Raw genomic sequence first — 25,879 nt, 5'->3', positions numbered from 1 at the left:
CACTGTTTTTGACGCAATGCGTGAAGTATTCATGCAGTCTTGTAGGCACTATGAGTTTCACGTAACCGCTGCTGACCGCACTACGTTTGACGCAATGCGTGAAGTATTCATGGAGTCTTGCAGGTGCTAATACGTATGTATTTCATGCTGACTGGCGCGCCGAGGGCTTCTCCTTTTCATCTCAAGTCCTCGTCATCATTGCTCTTTGCACCGTTCCGCTCCAGGCCAAATTGCTTGTTTGGTCTCTCTCTCAACTATAGAAAAATGAAAGGCGCTGTTTCTTGTATCACCGGAAGACGAACAAATTAGAAATTACTATACTTTAACTCTCAGGAAATGAGAGATTTTGTCGCCTTTTCTCGTACGTAATTTTTTTCCTGAATCCGATTTTTTTTGTTGATACCTACATTTGAAAAAATTGCAACAATTGCCGCCCCTTAAATTTGCCGCCATGGGCCGCGGCCCATGTGGCCACCCACTAAATCCGGTCCTGGTCGTAATATTTTTGCATTAGCCTGATATGGCTAAGTTTTAAATTTAAATTAATGCGTAGGTGAGTAAAAAGCTAAGTTTAAAAAAAAAACAAAAAAAACTTTAAGCTCCATGCATCAAATTCAAGCGACCAAGGAGAAGGGAGGAAGTAGGTCGAGCTGAAGAGAACTCGGAAAAAAATTGTTCACTTACACTTTTCGCTAGTTCCGTACGTAGCCTCTATTATTTACTGACAATGAGATACTACAAAGAGAAATATTCGAGATAAAACTGAAGAGGAAATCGAAACAATGGTTTCCGTCCAGCTCGCGATAAGTTAGGAGGAAATACGAGGATTTATGAGGGGCCGTCGCCGGGGCCGATTCTTCATCGTCGAGAGCTCGTAATACCTGGAGGAGAACGTTGAGAGATACAACTTTTTCAACTCCTGAGGACCCAATTTTGCCTAGCTCACAGATTGAAGGCAATCTTCTTGTTTTGAAGTTTCATTCATACGCTTATTCTCAACGGAAATTTTGTCACATGAAACTTGAAGAATTTAAGTCTAATGTGTAAAAAAGTTTGGGAATGTTATGCTATTTTGAAAATACACAGTATGAAGTGACAAAAAAACAAAACTTGGGCCACTTTGCTCAACTTTTAATGTTCAAGTTTTCTGAAATGAAATTATAGGCCTTTTTCGCGGTAGTGCCCGAGTTATTTTCGCGAAACGATCTTGATGTGTTTTCGATCTATTTAAGATTTGTATTTACCTTATTTACTGTGCTCTCTCGTTTTAGCTTCTTGAAAGCGACCGATACGTAAGCTCCTAAAAAGCAGAATAAATGTAACAATACTAAAAAATGGTCAAAGGAAAACCAACAAGGCCGTTTTGGAGGCTACTTCAATTTGAATCTTCCGTCGCGTTGGTGAGGCGCAAGGATACAACTATTCGTACTCTCCGGAATGCGTGAGGTATCTCGCCACAATTGAAGGCGTTTTCAAAACTGCGAAGTTTCTATCGGATTGTTGAGGCGTGTACAGTTTGGAGAACAGTATTAATGGAAAGACTGGTCTTACGAGATAATGCAACACTTGTGCAGTGAATGGTTTTGGTGGAAACAAGATGCCGTAGATGGCTCTAAAATATACTTAGTCTCCGACGAAGGTATCACTTGATAAAAATTCAACACAAAATTGGTTTGCATTTTGCAATAAGGAACCGCTATCTCTGGCTCTTTCATAAAAGCACAAGCAAGGCCGTCGTGGAAGATACTTCAATTTTAATCTCCTTCGCGTTGGTAAGGCGCAAGGATACAACTATTCGTTCTCTCCGGAATGCGTGGAGTATCACGCCGCGATTGAAGGCGTTTTCAAAACTGCCTAGTTTCGTTATCGGGATTGTCGAGTCGCATGAAGTTCGGAGCACCGGATCAATGGAATGACTGATCTTACGAGCTAATGCAACAGGTCTGCGCCCATTATCTCCTTGTTTCAATTTTTAATTCATAGCCTTTGTTCCAGCTGTGCATGAGCGTGTAATCTGCGCATAATGGCCCGAATCCTAGATAAATTTTCTTTGTATTTTAGCTTTTTAAAATATTTTTTACTTACAGTGCTTTCTTGTATTTTACAGTTGATTTGAGTTCCTACTTTTTATTTTTCAACGAGTGTGTATTTTTAATTCTCTTAAGACATTCACCCATTGGTTACCTACATACAATAGCTGAAACACACTTCAACTATGCTCTTACAACTCCAAAAATGTCAAAGGAAAATTGACAGGGCCGTCGAGGAGGCTATTCCAATTTGAATCTTCCGTCGCGTTGGTGAGGCGCAAGGATACAACTATTCGTACTCTCCGGAATGCGTGAGGTATCTCGCCACAATTGAAGGCGTTTTCAAAACTGCCAAGTTTCTACATCGGGATACGTACAGTTTGAAGAACAGTATTAATGGAAAGACTGGTTTTACGAGATAATGCAACACTTGTGCAGTGAATGGTTTCGGTGGAAACAAGATGCTGTAGACGGCTTTAAAATATAGTCTATTTTTTTTTTTTTTTTTTTTTTTTTGGTCGTCATTTTTTAGGGGGAGTTTTTTAGGATTGGGCCGGGGTGGCTACCGCCACCTAGAATCTCCGACGAAGGTGTTACTTGATAAAAATTCAACACAAAATTGTGACGGATAAATCATCAATCAATTGATACTTTTCAGATGGCGTAGATACATTGTGAGAGGTTTGGGGATGGGATAGAAGCAAACCGTCACCGCGCGCTGCGATTGTTTGACATGGATGCAAGGCAGCGGTTTCAGAGGAACCGCTATGCCTATCTTATTGTCCTATTGCCTATCTTACAAATTGAAGTTAAATCTAATGGCATCTACTGAGACCTTTCGTTAGTGGCGTTTGGAAAACGTTACTGAAGCAGAACTCATAAGTGAATTTTAACAAAAAAATCTAAGAGGAAAAAAAATTTGAATTATGAACTTTGGGTGACTTGAATGCATACCAAATAAGTGGTTACAGAGCTATCTCGGAGTGGTTAAGGGACTGTTAAGACTGTAATGGAGAACACTGATTCTATGTGCGACTTGCTGATCATGAAAAACTTAACTAATGCTGCTTCTGAGAATCCGCTTTTACCTATCTTATGAATTGAAGGCAAATGTATTCCGTTCTCTTGGAAAATTTTGTGCCGTGCACTTGATGATGCCAATATTGATGGTGAAACTACGAGACTGCGTGACGCAAGGTTGCGAATTTTCTAATTTTTTGAAGGTTTTTTTTTCGGTACTCATACTCATACGCATAACTATCCCATGAGAGCGAGTCATGGAAGAAGTAACATGGTGACCAAACTAAACTGATCCTCTAGTGGAATTTTTTTGTACAGTTCAGAGCAAAAAAAAATCGAAGTTTTGAAAAATATTTCCAAGTATTCCTTAGAATTTTTAGGGGTTCATCATAATGAATCCACAATTTCGGATGGGTGAAGTCCACTCAAGATACGTTTAAATCATGCACGTTATTCCACCCTTGCCAAACTAGTTAATCGGTCACTCTCAAAAAGCCTTGAGCGCCAAAACTAAGTATTCAAGAACAACAGTGAAAATTGTTTAAATCGACTTGTTCTAAATCTTAAAGATCAAAAAAATGAGAGTGTAAGAAGATTGTACTTTAAAATCCAATTGTGGTTGTTTAGAAATTTTCCTACAATTTTAACGGAAATAAGAGGAAAAACACGAATTGGCGCTTGGGTCTTTGCAAGACAGAATGGAATTATTTCATCAGATTTTCTCCACCGACCTCAGCCTGAATAGACACTGAGCCGCTAGAAACTCAATTTTCGATTTTTTGGCACTTAGGTCTTTATGAGAATGACCAATTAAAATTATGAACAGCTAGATCTTTAATTCTTTCAACTAAAATTCCCTCTGTTCTGATTTGATCACATATTTCATCTACAAGCCTGAATTAATGGGCGATTAATAATGTTGCAAGTAGAGGTATACATGAACGATAGGGAAAAGGGTTGAATCAATCACAGATTAAACGTAAAAAGTCTTTACTGGGTCCGTTATTTATTTTGATTTAAAATGAGAAGGGTAGGTAAATGATATCCATCCAAATATATGATATCCAATTTCTACTTGCACTTTCTTGGGAGGATGCCTATCAAGGTTGTTTAACTTCTTTTTTTTTTTTTTTTTTTTAAATTTTGTCACAAGAATGCTCTGCAACTTGCTTAAACTCATAAAGATGAATTAGATTGAGTAAAAAACGAAAATAATTAAATGACTAACTGAAGAAATGCATAAACTGACTAAGGTACCAAGAAGTTCATGGGCTTGTGACTCACTTGTGTGTTCAGCCTTGTTCGTCTTTTAGTCGAATTGTACCGAGCTACTTCAGCGTATTAATTTGCACCAACATAAACAAGAGATGATTTTAAAAGTCAGTAAAAATTTTATTTTTGTTTTTTTTGCTATGCGAAGGTAACATTTGGTAGTAGAGCGGAGCTTCCGTGAACTGCTTTTTGTGTGCTGTTTTTTTAACTAATAGAACTTTAAGAGAGGGATTCCATTTATATGATTGAGGGTTTGTCCATTTCTACTGGATTTGCATCAAACTCCATTGCTCCTCTGACGTAAGAACGTATCTCTATTTTCACGTGAGCCCTGGAGAGCGTTCAGTTACATGAACAACAGGGCTCACATAGGAATGGAGATACGCTCTTACGTCAGAGGAGCAACAATTTGTTGTAGAGGAAAAACAGTTATGGGCATAGAACCGACTTGCCTGATTCGTTCGTCTGACTGTTATATCACTGGCCTGTAAAGTAAACTTGTGTACAGGACCTCTGTCAATGTGTTGGTAAAAGACGGTCCAACCTATAGGTTGTGTACATGAGATCTGTCAATGTGTTAGCGAGAGAAGATTTAGCTGTCACATCACTACTTCAGGACTTTTTTCCTGTGATGCTTTGCCGCAGCTGCCATGTCCATACCTGTTTTCTTCTACCATGCCAACAAATTTTACTTTATTATTCATAGTGTTGTGCAAGTAAAAATAAGCTGATTTTCTCTGTTGTAGGAGTTTCGAAAGTATGAACCAATGATTCTGGTCATCGTCAAATTAGTTCTAAAATGCTTAAAATATTCTTCAAAACAACAATAATTCAATCATTCTGTGAAGCATTTGAGCTAGAACTAAAATTTGTGCATAAAACTTAAATTTATTCTACAAATTCGATTTTCATAAAATTAAAACAACAACTGTAAAATCAAAACAAAATTCTTCATACTTTATACAAATTTGAGTTGAGCTCTTTACATTAGAGTAACTCATCACCTTAATAATAAGGTCTCCTCGGATTATTCTGCAACAGACAAAAAAAAAAAAGACCATGAAATTTAAAAAGATATGATGATCAAACCTTTTAAAGAGTTCAAATTATTTAGGATTTTATCCTGGGAAAATTTCAATCATTTTACCAAACAACTTCAATGCACAACTTCAGGTCTGTCCGAAAAGAAAGGTCTACAAAATGAGAAAGAAATAATTTTTTCTGTGCAAAACTTATGCTTCCTGTATGCGTATTGACCAAAACGAATTTCAAACAAAGACAGGATTAACACAGAATTTAGGGGATGAAATTCCCTGACATTTCCCTGATTTTTCTAAAACATTTTGACAAAATTCCCTGACAATTATGTATATGCCAGATAATTTAGAAGACGTAACTGGAAATAGTTTCCATGCAAAATTTGTTGTTCGAATTGTCAAACCCATTCTGGAAAGCAAATGAAGGTGACTTAACAATTTTTCCCTGACACTTTCATCATTTTCCCTGACTTTTTAACATTTCCTGACAGTTCCTGGTTTTCCCGGTATTCCCTGACTGTGACAACCCTGAAAAAGATTGTCAGCACACATGGGTCTAAATGCAGCTACAAACTTGATTGTCTCCAGCGCCTGGAACAGTCCACTGGGCCATCAGATAATGGGACTACATTTTGCAATTGGGAACCAAAATTACTAGCCCATGTGTGAAAACATTCATGTGCATCAGGAAACTAATAGTGGCTTGTATGGCTCCTAAACTGAGCTAGATTTGAAGTTCCAAATTGTAAAATGTAGTCTAATTTGGATGGATTTAATCAGGAAGAGTCCAACTGAATTTTGTGTTGTCTAATTTCCTCTCAAGTTTTATTTTTTAGATAGAGATTCTTGACTGACTTCGTGGCTCATTCCGTTAGCAGCAGCGGAGCAAAAAGGACATATCGCTTAGTTGGACAGTGAGCAATTCTGAAGCTACCCGACCCTTGATAGTTGGAGGCCCAATTACGTTCAAAACAATTTAATCTGTCGTGCTAGTTTCATGCAGTTTGTGTGTGATTTTACCCACGAAGATTCCCTCAATGGGTTCAAAATAGACCAAAAGTGACTTTGTTGATGTTTCGACGTGAAATTTGAGATTACATCACGGATAATGGGCGATTTCGTTTAAGTGAGAAAGGAGCCCGGCTCCAATGCATTCTCACTCAGCGGAATTCGACTGTATATACTTCTAAACTTAAAAAAGCCTTACCAAGGGATTTGGCCGGAATCTGTAGGCCAACATCATTCTTTTCCTGTATGCATCGTATTCATCATCACCTCTGTTTACTTCGGCTGGTTTTTCCACACCAAGACCTTGATTTTCCATTCTACTTGAAGCCCTGAAAGAGAAATCAAACTTGTATCTTAGGATTAAAAGTACTCAACTCACTGACAAAATTTCAGGACAGGAGGTAGCGATAACTAAAATCCCGTTTTTGTTGTTAATTTCCTGATAACTTCATTTTAGAAATATATAATTCTTACTAAAGAGCTCAAAACTGTTTAAAAATGTGCTTTAGTTAATTTCTTTACACCTGTGGTGCATGAAGAAACCCCCAGATCAGTGCTTGTATTGTCTTTGCAACACTTAATCTCCATGGACAGTTGTTACGAAATAAAAACAAGTACAGAACATCCTCATCAGCTCTTGTCCATAAAATAGATAAGAAACTTAGACTGGTCCCTTATAATCTGGACTTAGGCAAAAAGAAAGACACTCATGGTGATAGCATGTTCAGATGCAGCTATGGTAAAAACGGGTTCTTACTTATTGACAGGATCAACTATGCCACTTCCATCAGAGCCAAGACCCTTGCCTTCACTCCAGCCAAGTTTTTGCAGCATTTGAAAACCGATGTTGTCTTCCCTCAACTTGAATTCTTTATAGTCTGAGAGATCTGGTTCTCGTCCTTCTTTCAGTGCGTTATACTAAAGAACAGAAGAGACTACAATCAGAGACTGTTTTTAAAGTTATGGCATGCAATCTATAAAGGTAATGATTAAAAGATTGAGAATAAAGAACCCTCTGCTGGATTTGTTTCTTTGTTAGGTACCCACCTTAAAAGGGTGATGACATAATATTCCAAATAGATTTTACTATAGATTTTAACAATTTCCTATTCTGGATCTTCTGTGAGGATACATACAAAAAAAGGAGAAGAAAAAAAAACCAAAAGACAATATCAGAAGAAAGGGAAGGAAACTATGAGGAAACTAGGTAGATTCCTCTGTGTATAAAGAGTGCACTAAGGAATGGATTCTGGATGATTGTGATGTGTTCAGGTGTTTTTCTGCGATTTTATCTGCAAAAATTCTGATCACTTTGCTGTATTTCTTGTGAGCAGTTGCCCCATTTGGATTAATCTTGGCATTGAGAGTTATAGTTTGAAATGCACATCTTTTAGTGTGACACTGTATGTCTCAGCTCACATATTAATTTTTTTTCAACGAACAATTTTTGTTGGCCTTACCTGTGAATTTTCTTCACTCATTCTAAGGAAATAATACACAATTGCAGGGAAATAATATAAATAGTTTTTTTTTGAAGAGAAGGAAACATAGTTGGTAATTTTTTGAATTTCCGTAATTAATTGAAGCGGTCAGTTACACAAGGGCTCAAGCGCCAAAATGAGACTTCGAGAAAAATGGTAGTAACCGTTTTAATCGACCCCTTCTAACCTCTAAAATATTAAAGCTATTAATTAATTAATCACATTATTAATTAATCTGCAATTTAAAACAGGTTGGATCATACAGTTCCTACTGTTTTTCTCGGATTTTTAAAACTGGCGCTTGAGCCCTTTTGTAACTGACCTATTCAATTGAGCTTTCTTAAAATTAAATTTTTCAATTAAAGTCTAAATGCCTCCGTTAGAAAACTTACCTTCTCCATGAATCTTTCTAATTCATCCGGAGGAAGAAAATCACCTATGTGATGTTTTCCCTTCGCTTTTTCTGTCAATTCATCTGCCCATAGCTGTGTAGCGACCATCTCATCGCGACGAAGCTTGTGCTCCCACGTGCCTCCTTCAGTTTCTTCATCACTGTCATATTCATACTTGAATTTGCCGGCTGCTCGAAGTTTCTCAATTTCTTCTCTTTTTCGCAACATATCTTGATACAGGAGGTTTATCTACAACAGATTCCAAACAAAAAAAAAGTGTACTCTATGTGAAAGGAAAAACAATAGCGAAGTTGGCTAAGTTGGACTAACACACAGCAATTTTTCCAACTACTACTAGGAAGTTAAGACTCTGATAAAAACTGATAAAATGGAACGATAATGAAACATTTTCATAGGAAATCTAAATTAAAAAGTTTAAAAATTCAGGACTTCTCTCAAATCATACATTGAAGCATATGATTTTCGTGGAACTTCTTCCACTTCCCTTAGAATTTTTCATCTTCTTTCTCTACTTTTAAACAGATACGATTAGCAACACTACCAACTCGGTGATAACTGGGTCATTCCATGTCAAATCAGACCAAAAATTGGCACTTTTTGACCTGACCCCCTCAGAATTGCATGAAATTTGGTACACTCTTTCTGTTTACTAAGCTGAGTTGAAAAACATAAACTTTAATTTTTTTGGATGCCCCGTTCAACTTTTATTGAGCTTTCAAAGTTCGGGCAAATTGACAGATGTAGCACCTTTAAGAGGCTGTAACTTCAGAACGGTTGATCCGAGCCGAGCCGTTAGGGCTGGGAAGGTTACAATTTTTGTGCTGATAATGAGAATTCATTCAACCCAGAGCAAAGAAATTAACTAGTGGATATTCACTCTGACCACCAACTGTCTACACGAAGTGAACAGGAAAATAAGTACAGGTGGGGAAAAAATCAAATATTCTTGTAGAGCAGGAAAAAGTCTCTATCTTTGCTGTTTTCCATTTGCTAAGACTACTGGAACCCTTTCAGCTACCTGAGAGGTTCTTAAAATCTTCAAGTTATATTCACAACAAAAATTTGAGTTTCAGATGAATTCCACATTACGACAGTTTTTTAGTGGAATTACTACAAGCTTTTGAGAGTGTTAATTATTGTACCAGGAGAAATCTGGATTCAGCTTATTCTTTTTGAGAGTAGCTTTCAAGAAGATTAATTGAAATAAATTTCAACAGTAATTGAGATTTGCACTCAGTGAAATGTGTATGAATGCTCACTTGCTCGAGACCGTTTGAATCTACGGAAAAGAAAATGAACCACAGAAAAAATCCACCTGAATATACGTACACGAGCATAATTGGAAAATATTAAATTGAGTCGAGTTGTATAACAGAGTAATGTTGATGTTTGTGCTAAATTATTTAAGCATTACGGCTAATTTTATTTACTAAAATGAAGGTGGCATTTTTGAAATGAGAAAGGAGCAGTAAACTCGGGAGTAAATGAAGCACCTTATAATGATCTTCACACTTCTTCCAATCCTCTTCCGACAAGTTTATGGTACCAAAGGACTGTCTGGCATACTGTAATAAAGCTGGATCTCTTCGCTGCACTTGGCTAATCATTGCGCCGGAAACACCTATCAAAAAGAGGGAAAGAACCATTAAACATGGTAACAAATGGTGACAAGAAATTAAAACAAAAAACAGAAAAAAAAGAGGGACAAAAAACCTCAATCTACCTACTAATACAGGAGTTTAACAATAAAGCTTTTGCATGTGTCAGGAATTTACGATTGAAATCCTACTTCCCGCGTAAAATTTTGCGAAAAGAACGATGGTGCCACTTGTTTTCTCTGAAATCAACTTCATAGCTCAAAAAAAGCTCTTAAAGTTTAGACTGTAATAGAGGAGATGTCCTATGCCAACTGGAGAGTCCACCTCTATATCAAGACAAACTCTATGCAAAGATAGGAAGCAAATACATTAGCAGGGTTGCCGTGTTTTCATTTTCTGAGTCCCCAAACAAAGTGGCAACACTGTTAATGTATTTTTTCCCTGTCTTTGCATAGAGAGTTTGTATAGATATAGAGGTGGACTCTCAAGGTAGCATGGGATATCCCCTCCATTACTGCCTGAACTTATAGAGCTTTATTTTGAGCTTTGGAGTTGATTTCAGAGAAAGCCAGTGGCACCATTGTGTTCCTCGCGAAATTTAACGCAAGAAAAAGTACTTAAATCGCGAATCCCTCACACATTCAAGAGCTCCATTACATTATGTGCTCCTTTATTAGAGGGCTATCTGACAGTACCTATGAATGTTTTAAAGGAAGAATGAGTAAAGTTTGACTCAGCATAGGTTTCTTGGAGAAAATATGGGTTCGAAAAAAAAAAAAAGAAGAAAAAAACATAAATAAATTAAATATCATTACCTAGTTGAAGCTCTGGGTTCTGAGGGGTCTTTAGACAAGGTATGAATGGAAAACACCATTCAACTTGTTCTCACAGAAAATTTAATGCAGAAAACGAATAAAACGACAGGAAGTTAGGAAATGAACGATTAAACACGATGAAAGTGTTAACAATTTGCATTGGTTAGACGGCATAAATACAAATGATATCATCCGTATAATCTAACTTCCCTTTAAATGAAGATTTTGAGGAGAAAATTTAAAACTTTTTTTTTTTAGTTAAGACCCTGAGTAGTGGCTCATTGTTTGAAAAACAAGTTGGGTTTTTGCTAATGAGAAGCTTTCTAAAACACAAGACTAACAAACAAAACAGTTGATAAATTTTAATACTTCTATACGTATTAGATGGTGATTGTCATTATCAGATAAATTAGACTTCCACTTTCATGCGATATGATCCTCTTTATTTTTATAACATGCTGACATGACACAACAAATGTTTGATTCAAGATATTCTCTTCAGTCACGCTTAATGAATGTTTTGATGTTTGAGGCAGGTTAAAATGAGTGATGAATAATTCCTTTGATCACAAATCATGCTTGTAAGTATTTCTCTGGGTTATTACTACTTTAGTAGCAAAGTAAAGACAAGGCAGTGAAAGCGGTGCAGAATTTTTATAATAGTGAAATATGTAAAATCTAACCAGGTAAATCTTTGGTGTTGATAATGGGAGTTAAAGTAGGAGGGTGGAACTGCACCCGTGGGAAGTAGAGTTGGTGTGGATAAATTGACTTTGCAGTCTTCGGGTGCCCATCGACTACGCCTTTTCTTTTTCCTTTCATTTCTATCAGCTTTATCTAAAATTTAAAAAAGAATAAAAGAAGTTTATAAAATAGATGAAAGACCGTGTTCTTATCTAAAGTACAGTAAAACCTCGGTAAGTCGGTTCCCGGATAAGCCGGTAACCCGCTTTAGTCGGTAGAATTGCTCGGTCCCGTTTATCACCCATATAACACAATGCTAAATAAGTCTCGGTATCTCGGTTTGGTCAGATTCTGAACCCGCTTAAGGTGATTCGATGGACGCCATATTTTGTGTCAGAACGGCATGCGATATATCGCATCAATTAGTTCCATATTTTCAGCTCCTCGTCATTTTTCTCCTATTTTGAGATCGCACTTCTGTTGTCAGGAGTCTAAAGCACTCACTTACCAATTTTAACAAAGAAATTCAACGTAATAAAGGCGTGGTTTTTTCAGAGAGAAAATATCGCATTCTAGTGCAGTTTCGATATCAGTATCGAATGCGATGTTTTCTCTCTGAAAAAACCACGCCTTTATTACGTTGAATTTCTTTATTAAAATTTGTAAGGGAGTGCTTTAGACTCCTGACAACAGAAGTGCGATCTCAAAATAGGAGAAAAAATGACGAGTAGCTGAAAATATGGAACAAATTGATGCGATATATCGCATGCCGTTCTGACACAAAATATGGCGTCCATCGAATCACCTTAACTCGGTGAAATTTTTCCATCTGGACCTGTTTTTCTTCGATCGTCACCCGTGATCAAGCGTAGGTAGTGTTTCCGTGCGCGGTGCGGGTCGGGTCAAGTTACGCCACGAAGGGTGAGCGAATCTCCGAGAAAGCGCAGCGCAGTGCGAGAAACGACAACGGAAATAGAGAGATAAGGAATCAAAAACACTCGATAACGACACGAAAGATGAGAACAGTAGAGAATAGGATATCTGATACCGCGTGTTATCTTATCGCGCGTGTGAAAACACGCATGCATAATTAAGCAATTTCACGCATCGATGAGTTGACAGGTCCAGTCGGCACCGGCCCCTCTCCCCCTACCATCTTGCATTGCCCTTCCCCGCTCCCCCCAGGAATCTTCCGCAGAGTTTTTCGGGGATTTTAGCGAGTATTGATACGTTGCATTTTCAGTTCAACGACCCGCCATAGCGGGTGGCCGCGGCGCATTACCGCGTGGCATGCCGCGTGGGGTGCGCGGGGGGTGATACGCAATGGGGTGCCGCGGCACCCCAACATACGATTAACCCGATGACTTCATGATGCCCTGACACTTTCAACACGCAATTTCAAGTGCATTTCATGAAATTTTACCATTTAGTACCATTTTCTTCGATCAAATGGCTCTCCAAAACACTCCTATGAGTCACTCTACACGCACGTTTGCGTTTGTCCAATTTAGGGCGCGAAATTTGAAAAAGCGCGGCAGGAAAAGTGGCAGTCCGCTTAAGTCGGTAACCCGCTTAACTCGGTAAATTTCCTCGGTCCCGATGGAAACCGAGTTACCGAGGTTTCACTGTAATTTGAAGAATTACCCTAAAACATCAAGATTAATACTATTTAGAAAAACTCAAAGGAAACATGGTAATTAAAGAGAGTCTAGGAATGATTCAGAAACATTACAATATTCCATTTTTTCATCCTCAAAGCATTAAATTTGCCAAATACTTGATAATTGCTGCAAATTATACACACTGATTAGTTGTTGTGTCTTTGTGGAAACCTGAAAATATTAAGAATATTTTTTTCATTTTAACTTGGTATTATGAGTGCGTACGACGGGAAAACATAATTTTAACCATACACATTACATTAACAGAGTGTATTCAATAAAGGATGTCATTCTCTAACCATTCCCATACAACAAGTGATCCCCTATTTTCTTCAAATTTGAGATGAAACTTGGTAGCAATATTGATCTCAAAGATGAAAAACATACCATCAGATTCTCTTTTTAAACTGTTTTCAGACAGAGCCTCTTTTTTTATGACTATTCCACAATATTCACTACTTTCTTCATACTCTGATTGCTCCACTTTGATGGGGTTGCTTCTGAGTGGATTGGAACGCAACTTTTCAACAAGCTGGCGGAATTCTTGATACCCATAGCTTTGCTTGTCTTGAAGAAACCTAAGGACAATAAATGTTTGAATAAGGTGCCAAAAAGATAAAATCATTCGATAAAAAAATAACCACCCTGATATCTTGTGCAAGCACATTGAAATAACTAAAATCAGCAAGAAAAAAAATATCACTCATTAACTTTAGAGGGTACAAGAGCAAACTGAGTGTCCAGAGACCATAAACAAGTAATTTGGGATTGGACGAGACAATTTAAAGGGACATCAATGATAAAGTGAAGTTTTCAGCTTAAAACTTTGAGTTTATTGGATTTTAGGTCATTGGTTATGTTATATGTTAGACTATGAATTGAGGAAATAATGTAAATGCTCCAGAGAACTGGACTCTTAAACAATGTTCAGTTTCCAGACTCAGCAAATAGGGAAATGGTTACCTACATTCAACCCTCTGAAGGATTTTGAAGTTTCAAAATTAGAATTTCAAAGTTTTGAGCCAGGACTTGATTAAATATCAACTTAACACTACTTCAAAAACTAAAATCTTTGATGCCTATTAAAAAATGGGAAGTTGTCACATTAACCTAGGTCTTAAGATCTTGCTTCTCAGCTCTGATCAATCTGGTTTTAAAAACGCTCATTTTCCCAAGACAAAAAAAAAAAAACTTTGTACATGCATATAGAGTGTGAGTAGAGAGAAAAGGATAATTCAATAATTCATCGCGTTTCCTGTCCCCCATTAGGAGTGTACCGCATTCCCATGTGATTTACGTTAAGTGTAAACCAAAAAAATTGCAAGATATTGCTGCAGAAGTAAGATATACAATATTGAGTATACTTATCCCTTTAAATAACATAATATTGGCACTTAGAGGCTAAAAAAAACACAAAGAAAAGACATTGAGCACAATTTAATGGTTTCCATATTGATAAATCTCCATACTCCTTTTCAGGAAAATTGTAATGGTAAAAAACAAAGAGTATTCCAGGTATAGAAAACTCAAATTTAGGAAAAAGGGATTTCACCCAATCAATAACAGACAGAAATAACATTTCTGAAACTTTGGCAGTAACATTGTGACAATGTTTTATTGACCACTTTTCGCTGGGTGGGTGGATATATGCGCACAATCTGATTCAATCAAAGTAAGGTTACTGAATGAAAAATAAATAACTGAAGCATCTCACCAGTAATTAGGATCATGCTGGTTTTCTTGAAGCAAAACTTCCTCCATTCCATCACCTTGCTGAGCAACGATCACCGCAATTTGCTCCATTTCAGCGGATCTGTGAGCTAGAATACTCCAAGTAAAATCAACAATTTGCTCTCAGACATATTCCCTCCTGATATAGGCAACACCAACCGCAAACCATACTACTCAAAAATTCACACCCACATATTTGAGTTAAAGGTTCTAAAAAATTTTTCTAATCTGATAGATTGGTCTGTTAAGATTGAAGTTTGGGGATGGGATGAAGCAGCACTAATAATTCCCAGGCAACCTTCACTTGTTACGAATTTTAAATTGCTTCAATATTATATGGTTCTTAAAATTTTTGGGAGAGTTTTAAACATTTGTTCTTCAGGTCTGATAATATTGAAAATGAGACGAAAGCTTTTAGCAGATTACGTATGTTTGCAAGAAATAAATTAAGTGTCAATCATCACATCTGAAACGATAATTTAGAATCAAATCAATCGCTATAAATAAGATTTTTTATGACGGTATAAGGATATTAGTGCACAACATAGTAGATTTGGTTTGCAGGTTGTGTTGCATTCGTTCCAATTTGAGATTTAGTGAAAAATTAACCACAAAAAGTATTACTTTAAACTTCCTTTTGAAAAATAGTCTGATATTCAGATTTCAAACTTTTCTCTTGAAAATTTCTTTATTTAAAATTTTACTTTCATCTAAAATTGCTGTATTGAACAAAAAGTATAGAAAAATGATGAGACCAAATACTAAACGATAATTAATTCTTTAAACTGGAACGAATTATATGCAGGAGAGTAACTAGCATTAAAAATACTACAAGTCAAGTGGCAAAAGAAGATGAGCTAAGAATTACTGAGGCAAAAAACTGAATTTTCAAAGTCAGTTCTTAGATAGTGATTTATAACTTCATTTTGCACCGGAATAGACTCTTCTATTTTTTTTAATTTTGATTGGCCTCCAAATTATTAAGTATGGGGGAAAAATTAATCTGATTTCAACAGCAAAATTCATTGTGAGGAGAGAAAAATTACACCAGAGAAATGGTATTTACCTCCAGGATTCTCAATTTTGTTCGGTTTTAATGGACTGTTGTCAGACATGACGACTGGTGGAGGGACGGACATATCAGGAACGACACCTGTCTGCTGGTTGAAAACTGCTTGCTGTGTTGGTTGCATTGGTGGCGGAGGTACCGACTGGATCGAATTTTGTGCAGAGGTGGGTCCTGATGGTGGTGGACCAGATGCCAACTGTGTTCCAATCGGAGGCATGGAGGTGATGGGGTATGAAATAGGGGGAGGTATAGAGGTGGGTGCGCCCATGGAGGGAGCTGGTAAGGAGCCTAGAGCATTTTGAGGATTCAGAGAGTGAGAACTCATAGACTGGGTTGAAACATTGGTTGATTGTGGAGCTGACAGAGGACTCATTGAAGGCTGCCCTCCAACTGAGAGAAGATTCATTGACGACTGAGGTGGTATTGAAAGTGGATTAACAGCCGGAGGAGGTACTGGATGAGGATTGATGGAGGAAGGGGGTGGTACAGGATGTGGATTGAGAGAGGGGGGTGGGATAGGATGAGGCCCAGCCAGACCACTCATTGAGGACGCTGGCACGGAATGGGGCATGGGGGAGGAAGGAGGTGCACCTGCAGGTGTTAAAGAGGATGGAGGAAGGAGAGGATGCGGATTTAGTGCGGATGATGGAGCAGAGTGGGAATTCATGGATGATGGAGGAAGAACAGGATGAGAGGTCATAGAGGATGGGGGCAGGACTGAATGAGGGTGAGGGTTTAGAGATGAAGGTGGGGGTGCTGAATGAGAATTCATAGATGATGGTGGAGGAACAGCATGAGGGTTTGGGTTCAGAGATGAAGGAGGGGGTAATGAGTGTGGGTTTAGAGGAGAAGGAGGAGGTACAGGATGAGGATTAATATTGTTGGCTGGAGGAATGGAATGAGATAAGATAGAATTTGAAGTGGAGAACTGCTGGACTTGCATTGAAGTTTGAGGAAGCAAAGAGGAGGGCTGAACAGATGTTTGGGACAGAGGGGGTGGTTGGGAAATAAGTGTGCCCTGACACTGCTGGACAACTTGCGTACCAGGTTGCACAGAGAGGGTATTCATAGAGGGAGTTGCTGCATTTAATACAGGTGGAGGGACAGGGGTCAGTGTTGAGGACTGCTGCATAGACGACACTGGGCAAGACTGCGGTACCGTTATCAGGGTAGAGGGCTGCGGTACATGTGTCATGGAAGCTGGCTGAGCTACATGAGCTAAGGTTGGAGTTTGTGATAGTGCTATAGATGTCCCAGATGATGGCTGATTGATAGAAACCTGCTGCTGATTTATTGGCTGTAAAATGAGACTTGGCTGCTGTTGGATTGGAATTTGTTGTGTAATTACAGGTACAGTTGTGTCAGGCTGAATTTGGACAGATGGATACGTTACTGAATCAGTCGGAAGTGTGACAGGCAAACTAGAAACATAGGTTGTTATTGAAACAGGTACAGGCACAGTAGATGATAGAATAATAGATGATACAGGAACCGTCATGGTTGGCTGATACTGAATAATGGAAGAATTAGCTAGAGATTGTTGTTGTTGCTGATTCTTTAAGGCATTAGATTCCCATGGTGGAACATTTCGTTCAATTCGTTCTGAGTTATTACAGCTATATTTATTTTCATTAAAAGAGGGCGAGTTGTCCCAACTATTTCTTCTTGACTGATCATTATCATCATAGTAATTTTTCTGGGAATCATATCGATCATAGCGTCTACTGTGATTGTAGTCATCATAATTATCATACCGCCTGTCTCTGTCGCTATCATGTCTCATTCTATCCCGATCATATCTGCGATTTCTGTTATCAAGGCGATCATTTTCAAACCTCCTCCGGCGATCTCCATGATCATAGTTTCTGTCATTACGCCTATTGTCATCTGCCCGCCAGCAATCATCATTTCGTCTACTGTCTTCATTTCTTCTGAATTTGTCATCTCTTTTGAAGTCATCACTTTTTTTGTTCTCATCATTCCGCCGATTTTCATTCCATCGATAGTCATTTCTTCTGTAGTCATCATACTTATTATTGTGATCATTGGGCTTTTTGGGATTACGTTCCTCAACGTAGTCTTTTGATGGAGATTCTCCCATAGGTTGGCTCAGATTATCTAGAAGAAGTTAAAAGGAAAAGCATTAAAACAATGTGATGCACGTCTGTATGGTACTAGGCAGATTTGAGGTTCATTAGATGTGCATTGAACTTCACTCCTGTAAGAAGTAGCATTTAGCTGATGCGCTTAAGTATGGTTCACGCAGCCTCAAGATAAAACAAGAAACAGAAGCTACCTGGTGAGGGGCTCAGCTCCATTGACCTCCCGGTTTTAAATTGTATATGTGAGACTTTCAGTATCTTAAGATGAATATGTGAATATATGAATATATATCATATGATACTGAAAGTCCTATATAGAAGTCGTGCCGAGACATGAAATGCCACAAGTAAAATGATTGCAGTATACAATGAATTGACAAAAGCAGCAGTAGTTTTGGAGCAACATTTCTGAATTATGATAGTTTGGTTGCTATATACCTAATTCTGTAATTGAGGCACTGGATGCAAAAAGGGCACTTCTCGGTTGCAGTGTTTCAGAGTCTCCTCTAATATTTCATTCATTGTGAGGAAAGTGAATGTATCCATTTCTCTAAAAATTTTACTGAATATTCCTCATGATTCGACAAATTTCTATGGAAAAAATTCTGGAAAAATCACCCATTAAAGTCTTCTCCGAGGGATTAATTAGAAACAGAGATTCTGAAACACCGCAATCGAGAAGTGTCCTTTTCACATCCAGTGCCTCAATTGTCAATTTAAATATGATCATTAGGCCTCAGCCAAAAGAAAATAATTTCTCCTTACCTTCAATGATTCCATCTGATGTATTTTGTGGGCCATTACTTTTCTCTGTAGATTTTTCGTCTTTTTCTTTATCAACATCTATGGAAAAAAAAAATTATTAGTAGATGTTAAGATGTTCAGCATGACTTATTTGATTCAGCCACGCTTGCATCCATAGAGTAGAATATCTCATGCATGTGACAGTATTTGAGGAAATTTACGGCCGGTAAGCATAACACATAGACTGCCAAAAAGCAAAACGAAAAGTCTCCATTTACAACATTGCAGACATTCTGGGCGTGCCTACTTCACTTTTTTCTGGAAAACTAGCCATCGTAATTTCTTGAAAACTTACTTGATTTTTTTCTGTTAGCAGAATATTTGGTACAAATTTCAAGCAATAAAGTTGGCTTGTTTTTTTAAAACGATAAAATTGGAGCAGAAATTTTGAAACACCGAGGTGGAGATACATGGGTTAGCACTTGGGCCATTGATGTACACTTACATTTTAAATGATCCAACATGTATCTACATAAATTTATGAAAGGCCTACTGTTACAGAGTAAAGAGAGACACCTAACGAGAATTATGGATATTCTACCTTTAACCCTTCAATCCTTAAAGTAGAGCCTTACTGCTAGATTCATGCATTTTTAGAGGATCAAAAATAATGAATTTCGTCACTAAAAATTTGGAGTAAATTGCAGCTTAAATTATTTTGTACGTAGATGGAGTTGCTGATAAATTATTGTCAGATGTGTATATTCAGTCCACAAAAGCAGTGTTTGTTACATTCATGAGTACAATGAATAGATTTGAGAATCTACAAAATGAGTTGACAGACTTAAGAGTGTGACAGAGGATTGAATATGGCATTTAAGGTAAATGTAAGAATCAAGATAGCAGATTTAGCTCTCTGAAAACTATAATCCGGGGAAAAAGAGAGAAAAGATTCATTAGGTCTCAAAACCAGTGACATTTTTTGCATAAAAACCAGACTAAATAAATTCATCAGTTTCACACTGACAGCAATCGCTGAATTATTCACCTCATATTATACTCTACCAGTTGAAATTTGGCTCAAAACTTTCCAAAACTTTTCCATTTACATCTGGTTTATGTTCAACCTTCCCCTGGATCAAATAGTTTTTAGAAGATTTTAAATTTGAAAATAAAAACACTTACTTTCATTGACCATCTTTTTAAACTGTTCCAGGAAACTTCCATCATTAGAAAAGATATTGCTGGAGGCATTTGTAGAGCAACTTTGGTTAGTTGATTTCCTAGAAAAATATTAAGAGTTTACAAAAAAAGATAAAAAGTGCTTAACTTTGATCTCATACATACATATATTACACAGAAACATTAAACTCAATGGAAAAAGAAACAAAAACTTGGGAGCAATCCTGATTTCACTAAGGTCAGCAAAAGCTCTTTCGGCAAAAGTTGAAGATCACTGCATGTGGAGGCTAGGGCACATATTAAGATGATTCTTCCCAGGAGGTAAACAAAAATTGATGTGCTGAACAAAATTTTGCTAAAATCCAAGTTTTACTTTCCACTCTTCGTAAAAATAGAGAAAAAACAGTGTAGAAGTATACTTAAGCGGTCTATTGGTAAAAATTCTCTTTCAAAAACCCATGAGTAAAGCCAAATGAAGCTAAACATGAAGTATCACATTCGACTACTTACTTAGTCAAATCTAGTTGGAAATTTCGCGATTAGCTTCATGTAGCTCTAGTGTGAGGTTTTCAAAAGAGATTAGATAGATTGCTGAAGTATGTTTCTACACTATTACTTTTCCGTTATCACGAAGAGTGGAAAGCAAAACTCGTATTTTAGCAGAATTTGTTCAATATATCAAGGTTTGTTAACTACCGGGGAGGATTCACCTCAAGGTCGAAGTGTGTCTTTGGCTAAGGTGCATTGTCGAAGTAAACTTGTCCAATTCCATTAGCTTCCTCTGTTTGCAAACGTATCCTAAACATTCCCAGTGACCTTCTGAGATCGTTGAGCATTTCAAAGATACGTTACGCTTTCATATGTAAACACAAAAGTCATCGGGTAATTCTGACAAAGTCCAACAAAATTAACCGTTTGGAAGCAGGTAACAGTTAACTTTAACATCGCAGCTCTGATTGTAAAATCAGTGTTTTAGAGGTTAGGTTTATTAAAACTAGAATGAGAGCAACAAAATATAAGCTATGTACACTAAGTACACTGAGTATAGTTCTGACACCACTAATTTACCTTAATTTGTCAAAATAGAGCTGATTTAAGATCAAAAGGGGGTTTAAGCACCATAGGATTCGCATGCAGAAAAGTTCCATTTCGGGCTAAATTAAGTGAGAATGGCCATTAATAGATACAGTACTGCATTATCTCCAATCATTCATGTTGCAGACAATTTATATCTTGTGTGGAAAATGCCCTGAACTATACTTGAGCTGTTACTGCTCATTTTCGAAAAGGGTAGTATTATCGTCTTACCTTGCGCCTACGATGGGAGAGGTGGCTTTTGGTTTCTGGGCAGGCGGCTCATTGAGTTTCTTTAATGCTTCAGCTGTCTCTGAACGCTTTCTTTCTTCTAACTTTCTCTGGATTTCAAGCTTTTTCTGCGCAATAAGCTGCTCTTGCTTGGTCATTTCTGAAAATCTTTCATTGCGAGGTGTTTTGAAGTAGAAACTATCCACAGACTTGTTCTTTCTTCCGGCCATGACTAAATCCGTAAGCAAACCAGAGATGAGAGGTATTAACTTGATTTAAAATACCGGCAGGAATCTACTCATGGTATAATGTTATTGTTAGGCAGTTCGTGCGAATTAGCAGAAACATGGTTTAGCAAAGAAAACGCAACTGACTTAAACAACTAATTTAAGAAGATAGTCCACAAGCGTTCTATCTAAATTTCTTCATGAGTTGAATGTGATATAAAAATCAGTCACATGATTCTTTCAGAGTTAAATAATAAGTCAATAATTTGAGGGAGTGAGGCCTTACTGTACATATTCTAGCTGAAACTCATGCCAATCACTTCTCAGGATAAAAGCACAGAGAAAGACGGAAACCACCGGTGAAAACGGCAGACTACTGGGAGATGAGACTGAGACACAATTTGTAATGAAAATGAACACATTTTAGAGGAATAATAGTACGAACGTGACTGAATTTGAAATGAAAATTGTAAAATTGAGAATACGCAAATACGGATTTACGGATATTTGTTGGACTCAAATCTGTGAGCTGTGACGGAACTGCAGGGATGAACAGAATCTGGAGGGGAAGGGAAGGGGCATGGGTGAAGGGAATTCCCATTTGCATAGAATCTGTGGGAATGGGAATTTTTGGTCTATGCCACATTTCAAAAATTTTTGCCAAAATTGAATGGAAAGCAAGCAAAATCAAGACGATTAAAATTAAAGAAAATTTTTGTAAAAAAATCTACAGTTCAATGGTATTGTATTGAGCATCATACGTATTTCTAAACTTCTGAGCCTTTTCAGAAAAATCCCCGCATTCGCCATTTATCGCGAACGAGAATTTTAGTGTCCCACAATAGGTAATCGTGGCGGTGTTCATCGTCCATTTTTGTTTATGTTCTGACTTCTTCTCTCCTTCTGGTCATAAAATTCGATCTAATTTCGTGAAGTTGTGCCACATATTTCAAATTTTTGAGGTAATCCTCCCTTATCTTACATTGGTGAGTGCAGCACATTGTAATTCTTCATTTAACACGGTTACAAGTACGCTCCTGCCTTCGTAATCTTAACTGAATGTCCTGTTGGACTAATTATTCAAGGCCCAGCTTGGGGTAAAAAAATTGAGTTTTTCTTTTATATAAACTCGTGTCCTCTGCTCTCAGCTTTTATTCCCGATCATATTTTTCATCTTCAGAGGTCTCAACTTTCAATAGCTTTTGTTCTCCCCACCTTGAAGGGTGCACGAAAACAGTCAGACTTGGATCGGAAGTCAGCATGGAGGCATCTTCTCCCCAAGTCAGTCTGGCATTTTATAAGACTGATAACAAGCGGCCCAAGGTTATAAATGTTATAGTTCTATCTTGCGAAAGGTCATTTTTTACCCCAATGGCTTTTGCAGTTCCAAACCTCTGATCATCTTAAGTAATTTTCCTTTAACGTGTACCTGGGAACTGGGACTGACGATGACCCAACAGGGCACTTTAGAACCTAAGTTTACCTAACAATTCTGATGTCTCCCGCAGCCGGATTGTTGAAACTTTAACTGGCTATGTCGGCACGATAAGACAAGACACAGCCCTATCTGCGCCGTGTAATATATCGATTTTCGATTCTTGTCGTGCCGACATAAATTTCAACAATCGGGCTGCTGTCTCAGTGTGCCTTGCCGGAGGAGGTAGGATGATGTTAATTTGAAGCTGCTTCAACATATTCCTTTCGTATAGTTTCACGCAACTTGCTAACTCTTCTGCATTTTAAGGAAGGAAGTGAAAATGGCTTCCTTGTACCTTTTTCTAAGGCTGTAGGTCATCACATCAAATGTGGGGGCACCTGAAAAGGGGTAATTAGTGTGAGGGCAGCGCTACTTTTTGTGAATGAATCTGATGTACGCATTATCATCCCAGAGGAAAACTGCTAAGTGCAATAGTTATATCGAAGGAAATTGTGAATTTCAAGTTTTATACAAAGAAAATAGCGAAGCGCTCAGTCTGAAATGGTCTGCAATTTGAAGGTAGTCTTAAAATATGTGAAGGTAATAAACTCTGCGCACCCTGCTTTGCTAAATGCCCAATCTACCAGCACTATGTGTAATCCTTCCCACTTTTTTGAGAAAAATAGGTCATTAGTCTGAAAATTGCTTCACAACTCAAGTTTTACTTTTTGTTTACTGCAATTTGCAGCTTGTGAGATTGGGCATTCCTTGCTTACCCTACAGCATCTTATTTAAAAGTATATGTATGCTGTTTAAATAGCCAAAGGCCTGCTGCACGTCCAACGCGGAGTTAGTCAATGTTTTACGGCAGGAGCATGCTTTGGTTGCACTATAAAACTCTCATGAACTAATGTCTGCTGTCAGATTCAATGTTACAGCTAAGAAACTCTGAAATCATAGCTAACATGGTTTTTTATCTTTTAAAAAATAAAGTTTTCTGCTGTAGTTATAAACTATGTTGAATCTCAGTCTCCAAAGAATCGAGTTTCTTACTTCAAAGCCCCCATTTTAGAATTGGGAGGAAAAAGGAAGAGATGTGTAATTGCTCCTTGTCTCAGTTGAAATTTATGACCGTGGAACTCAAATCGTTAATTTTTAAGCAGCCCACTCATTTAATTCTGATGATTGCTCACTCTAAAATGTTTTACTTTTTTTCTAGACATGGCGGATTTCATTGATTCGGAGGCAGAGGAAAGCAGTGTAAGTTTTACTTTTGAATAAATCTAATTCTGAGTGTATCTAGAAATGGGGCATAAAAAGCGACATTATTTTGTATGAAGAGCAATGAAAGGAGTGGCAATGCTTTTGCTGCATAATGACTGGAGCTCTTTAGTTTAAAACCTTTTTAAATTTTTCCTGCCAGGTTATGACACAAGGCTACTTATGGGTGATTTCACGATAACAGGAATAGTTAAAATGTGAAATACCTGAGAAATAAAAGTGCACCAATTTTAACAGGATTTCATTACCTCATTCTAAAGGTAGTAAACTTCCTTTTTCTAGCTTTGGCACGCTCTATTTTGATTCAGTGCAAAGTTAAAGTGATTGATAAACAAGCCATTGAATCAGGTATCAGCGCTTCCCGCGGGACTGCTGCAGGTCCACGCAAACATGGCGGGCCTGCCAAATTGTGTCGGTTACGTAACAGACACAGCGTAACCGACACTCAAACATGTGAGATTAAAGATGATACAAAAGATGAAACTTGGCAATTCTTGAGTTATGAGGTGGAATTAATGCTGCCTTAAAAGTTTTCTAAACTTTGGAGACTTCGTTTTAGTTTAATACTATGAAATTGAGGTTTTTGCGTAGTGAGGAATTAGTGCTACACACGTATAAATCACTGGTTTTCATAATAATTTAAGTTTTCATTGTAAACAAAACTGACTTATCAGTAATGGTTTTGTCAAGAAGACTTCAGCGAACAATTTGATGGCAGTTTTGAAACTCCTGACTCCATCTGGCGAGATAAACACTGCACTTAGGGCCGTTCCTGTCAAATCATTCAACTAGTAGTTGACTGTCTGGTAAGGTTCAACTAGAGGTTGGTGTGTCTTGTCAATTTACAACTACTGGTTGAGAGGCTGTTAACGGGCTGATTTTCAACTGGTGCTTTTTCTGCCTGTTAGGAATTCAACTAGGACTTCAGACAAAACATTCGTTCCGGTTCTTCGCGTTTCACTGGTTCACAAAGAGCCTGATTTAACTACCTGGGCTCGGTTTGCGGACCCCGCCACCCGCACCCTCCTCTTTGCAGGGGTTGTTCTGTCCTCTCGTTCAACTGCTAATTGAATTTTCGGCAAGGGTTCCCAGACATTAGAAACAACCTGATGAAGGATATGAGGGAACAAATCATGTTAATGCACTATTTGGCAAGTAGTCTTTGTTCAGTAACTAGAGGTTGAAATCAGTGACAAGACTCTCCTTCAGTCGAACTGGAAGTTACCTTTAACTGGTAGTTCGTCAACTAGCAGTTGAGACCCGATTTGACAGGAACGGCCCTTAATACAACTGCAAAAATTTGTTGCCAAATGTGGCGACACCTCTTTCTTATGACTTTTCTCGCTCAATAATAAACATTTCAGTTCAAACTGCCAATTTTCTTGAACACTAGAGTCTCTTTTCAGCAAATATTGCCAAAGAGTTCATGATCAGTACTGATATGTTACCGCAAATTGCTCTTTTGCCTCAAAATCGGGGTTGGCGACGCGTAACCGACCGGACATTTTCGGCCTTTAAAGTCTCATATTATTAAATATAATAATAATTCATCATATTTTTTAGCATGGATAGGTTCAGGACATCATTCTTATTGATTAATTAATTTGGTTTTCAATCGTTTTGCCCTATGTCGTTCATAACCCACGGCGACACGACTATTCCTATTATCGTGAAATCACCCTTATCTTTCTCTGCTCAGTTGCTATTCCTGTAGATAATGAGTCAACTCTATTATGTTTGTATTCCTTTTTGCGGAAGGAGTGGAGAGGAAAGTAAAGATTTGTGTCATTGGAACTGATAGA

At 37.7% G+C, this 25,879-nt stretch overlaps 2 protein-coding genes across 4 annotated transcripts in view; one reads left to right on the top strand and one right to left on the bottom strand.

Moving 5' to 3' along the window:
* Positions 1–5,190: 5,190 nt before the first annotated feature.
* LOC109036639 (uncharacterized) lies at positions 5,191–21,939 on the bottom strand. The gene is given in 13 exon segments (XM_019050985.2): positions 5,191–5,354; positions 6,567–6,696; positions 7,125–7,285; positions 8,241–8,489; positions 9,755–9,882; positions 11,358–11,367; positions 11,369–11,511; positions 13,407–13,597; positions 14,734–14,839; positions 15,817–17,937; positions 18,687–18,764; positions 19,851–19,948; positions 21,156–21,939. Coding segments are annotated over 13 exon segments (3,669 nt in total). The 5' UTR covers positions 21,383–21,939; the 3' UTR covers positions 5,191–5,327.
* A 272-nt stretch (positions 21,940–22,211) lies between these two features.
* Positions 22,212–25,879, top strand: part of Spt6 (transcription elongation factor Spt6) — a 31,520-nt gene continuing 27,852 nt past the window's right edge. For 2 of the 3 annotated variants that reach the window (XM_019050929.2, XM_019050927.2), the window contains exons 1-2: positions 22,212–22,365; positions 24,016–24,056. In XM_019050929.2, coding sequence (XP_018906474.2) covers positions 24,018–24,056 — 39 coding nt within the window. In that variant the 5' untranslated portion in view covers positions 22,212–22,365; positions 24,016–24,017. The remainder of the gene's footprint in view (positions 22,366–24,015; positions 24,057–25,879) is intronic. The other variant, XM_019050928.2, reaches the window with a different exon arrangement.

Source organism: Bemisia tabaci, chromosome 5 (genome assembly GCF_918797505.1).
Source record: "Bemisia tabaci chromosome 5, PGI_BMITA_v3".
Classification (NCBI taxonomy): domain Eukaryota; kingdom Metazoa; phylum Arthropoda; class Insecta; order Hemiptera; family Aleyrodidae; genus Bemisia; species Bemisia tabaci.
Note: the sequence above shows the minus strand (reverse complement) of the source record. Positions and strands in the feature narration are given on the sequence as shown.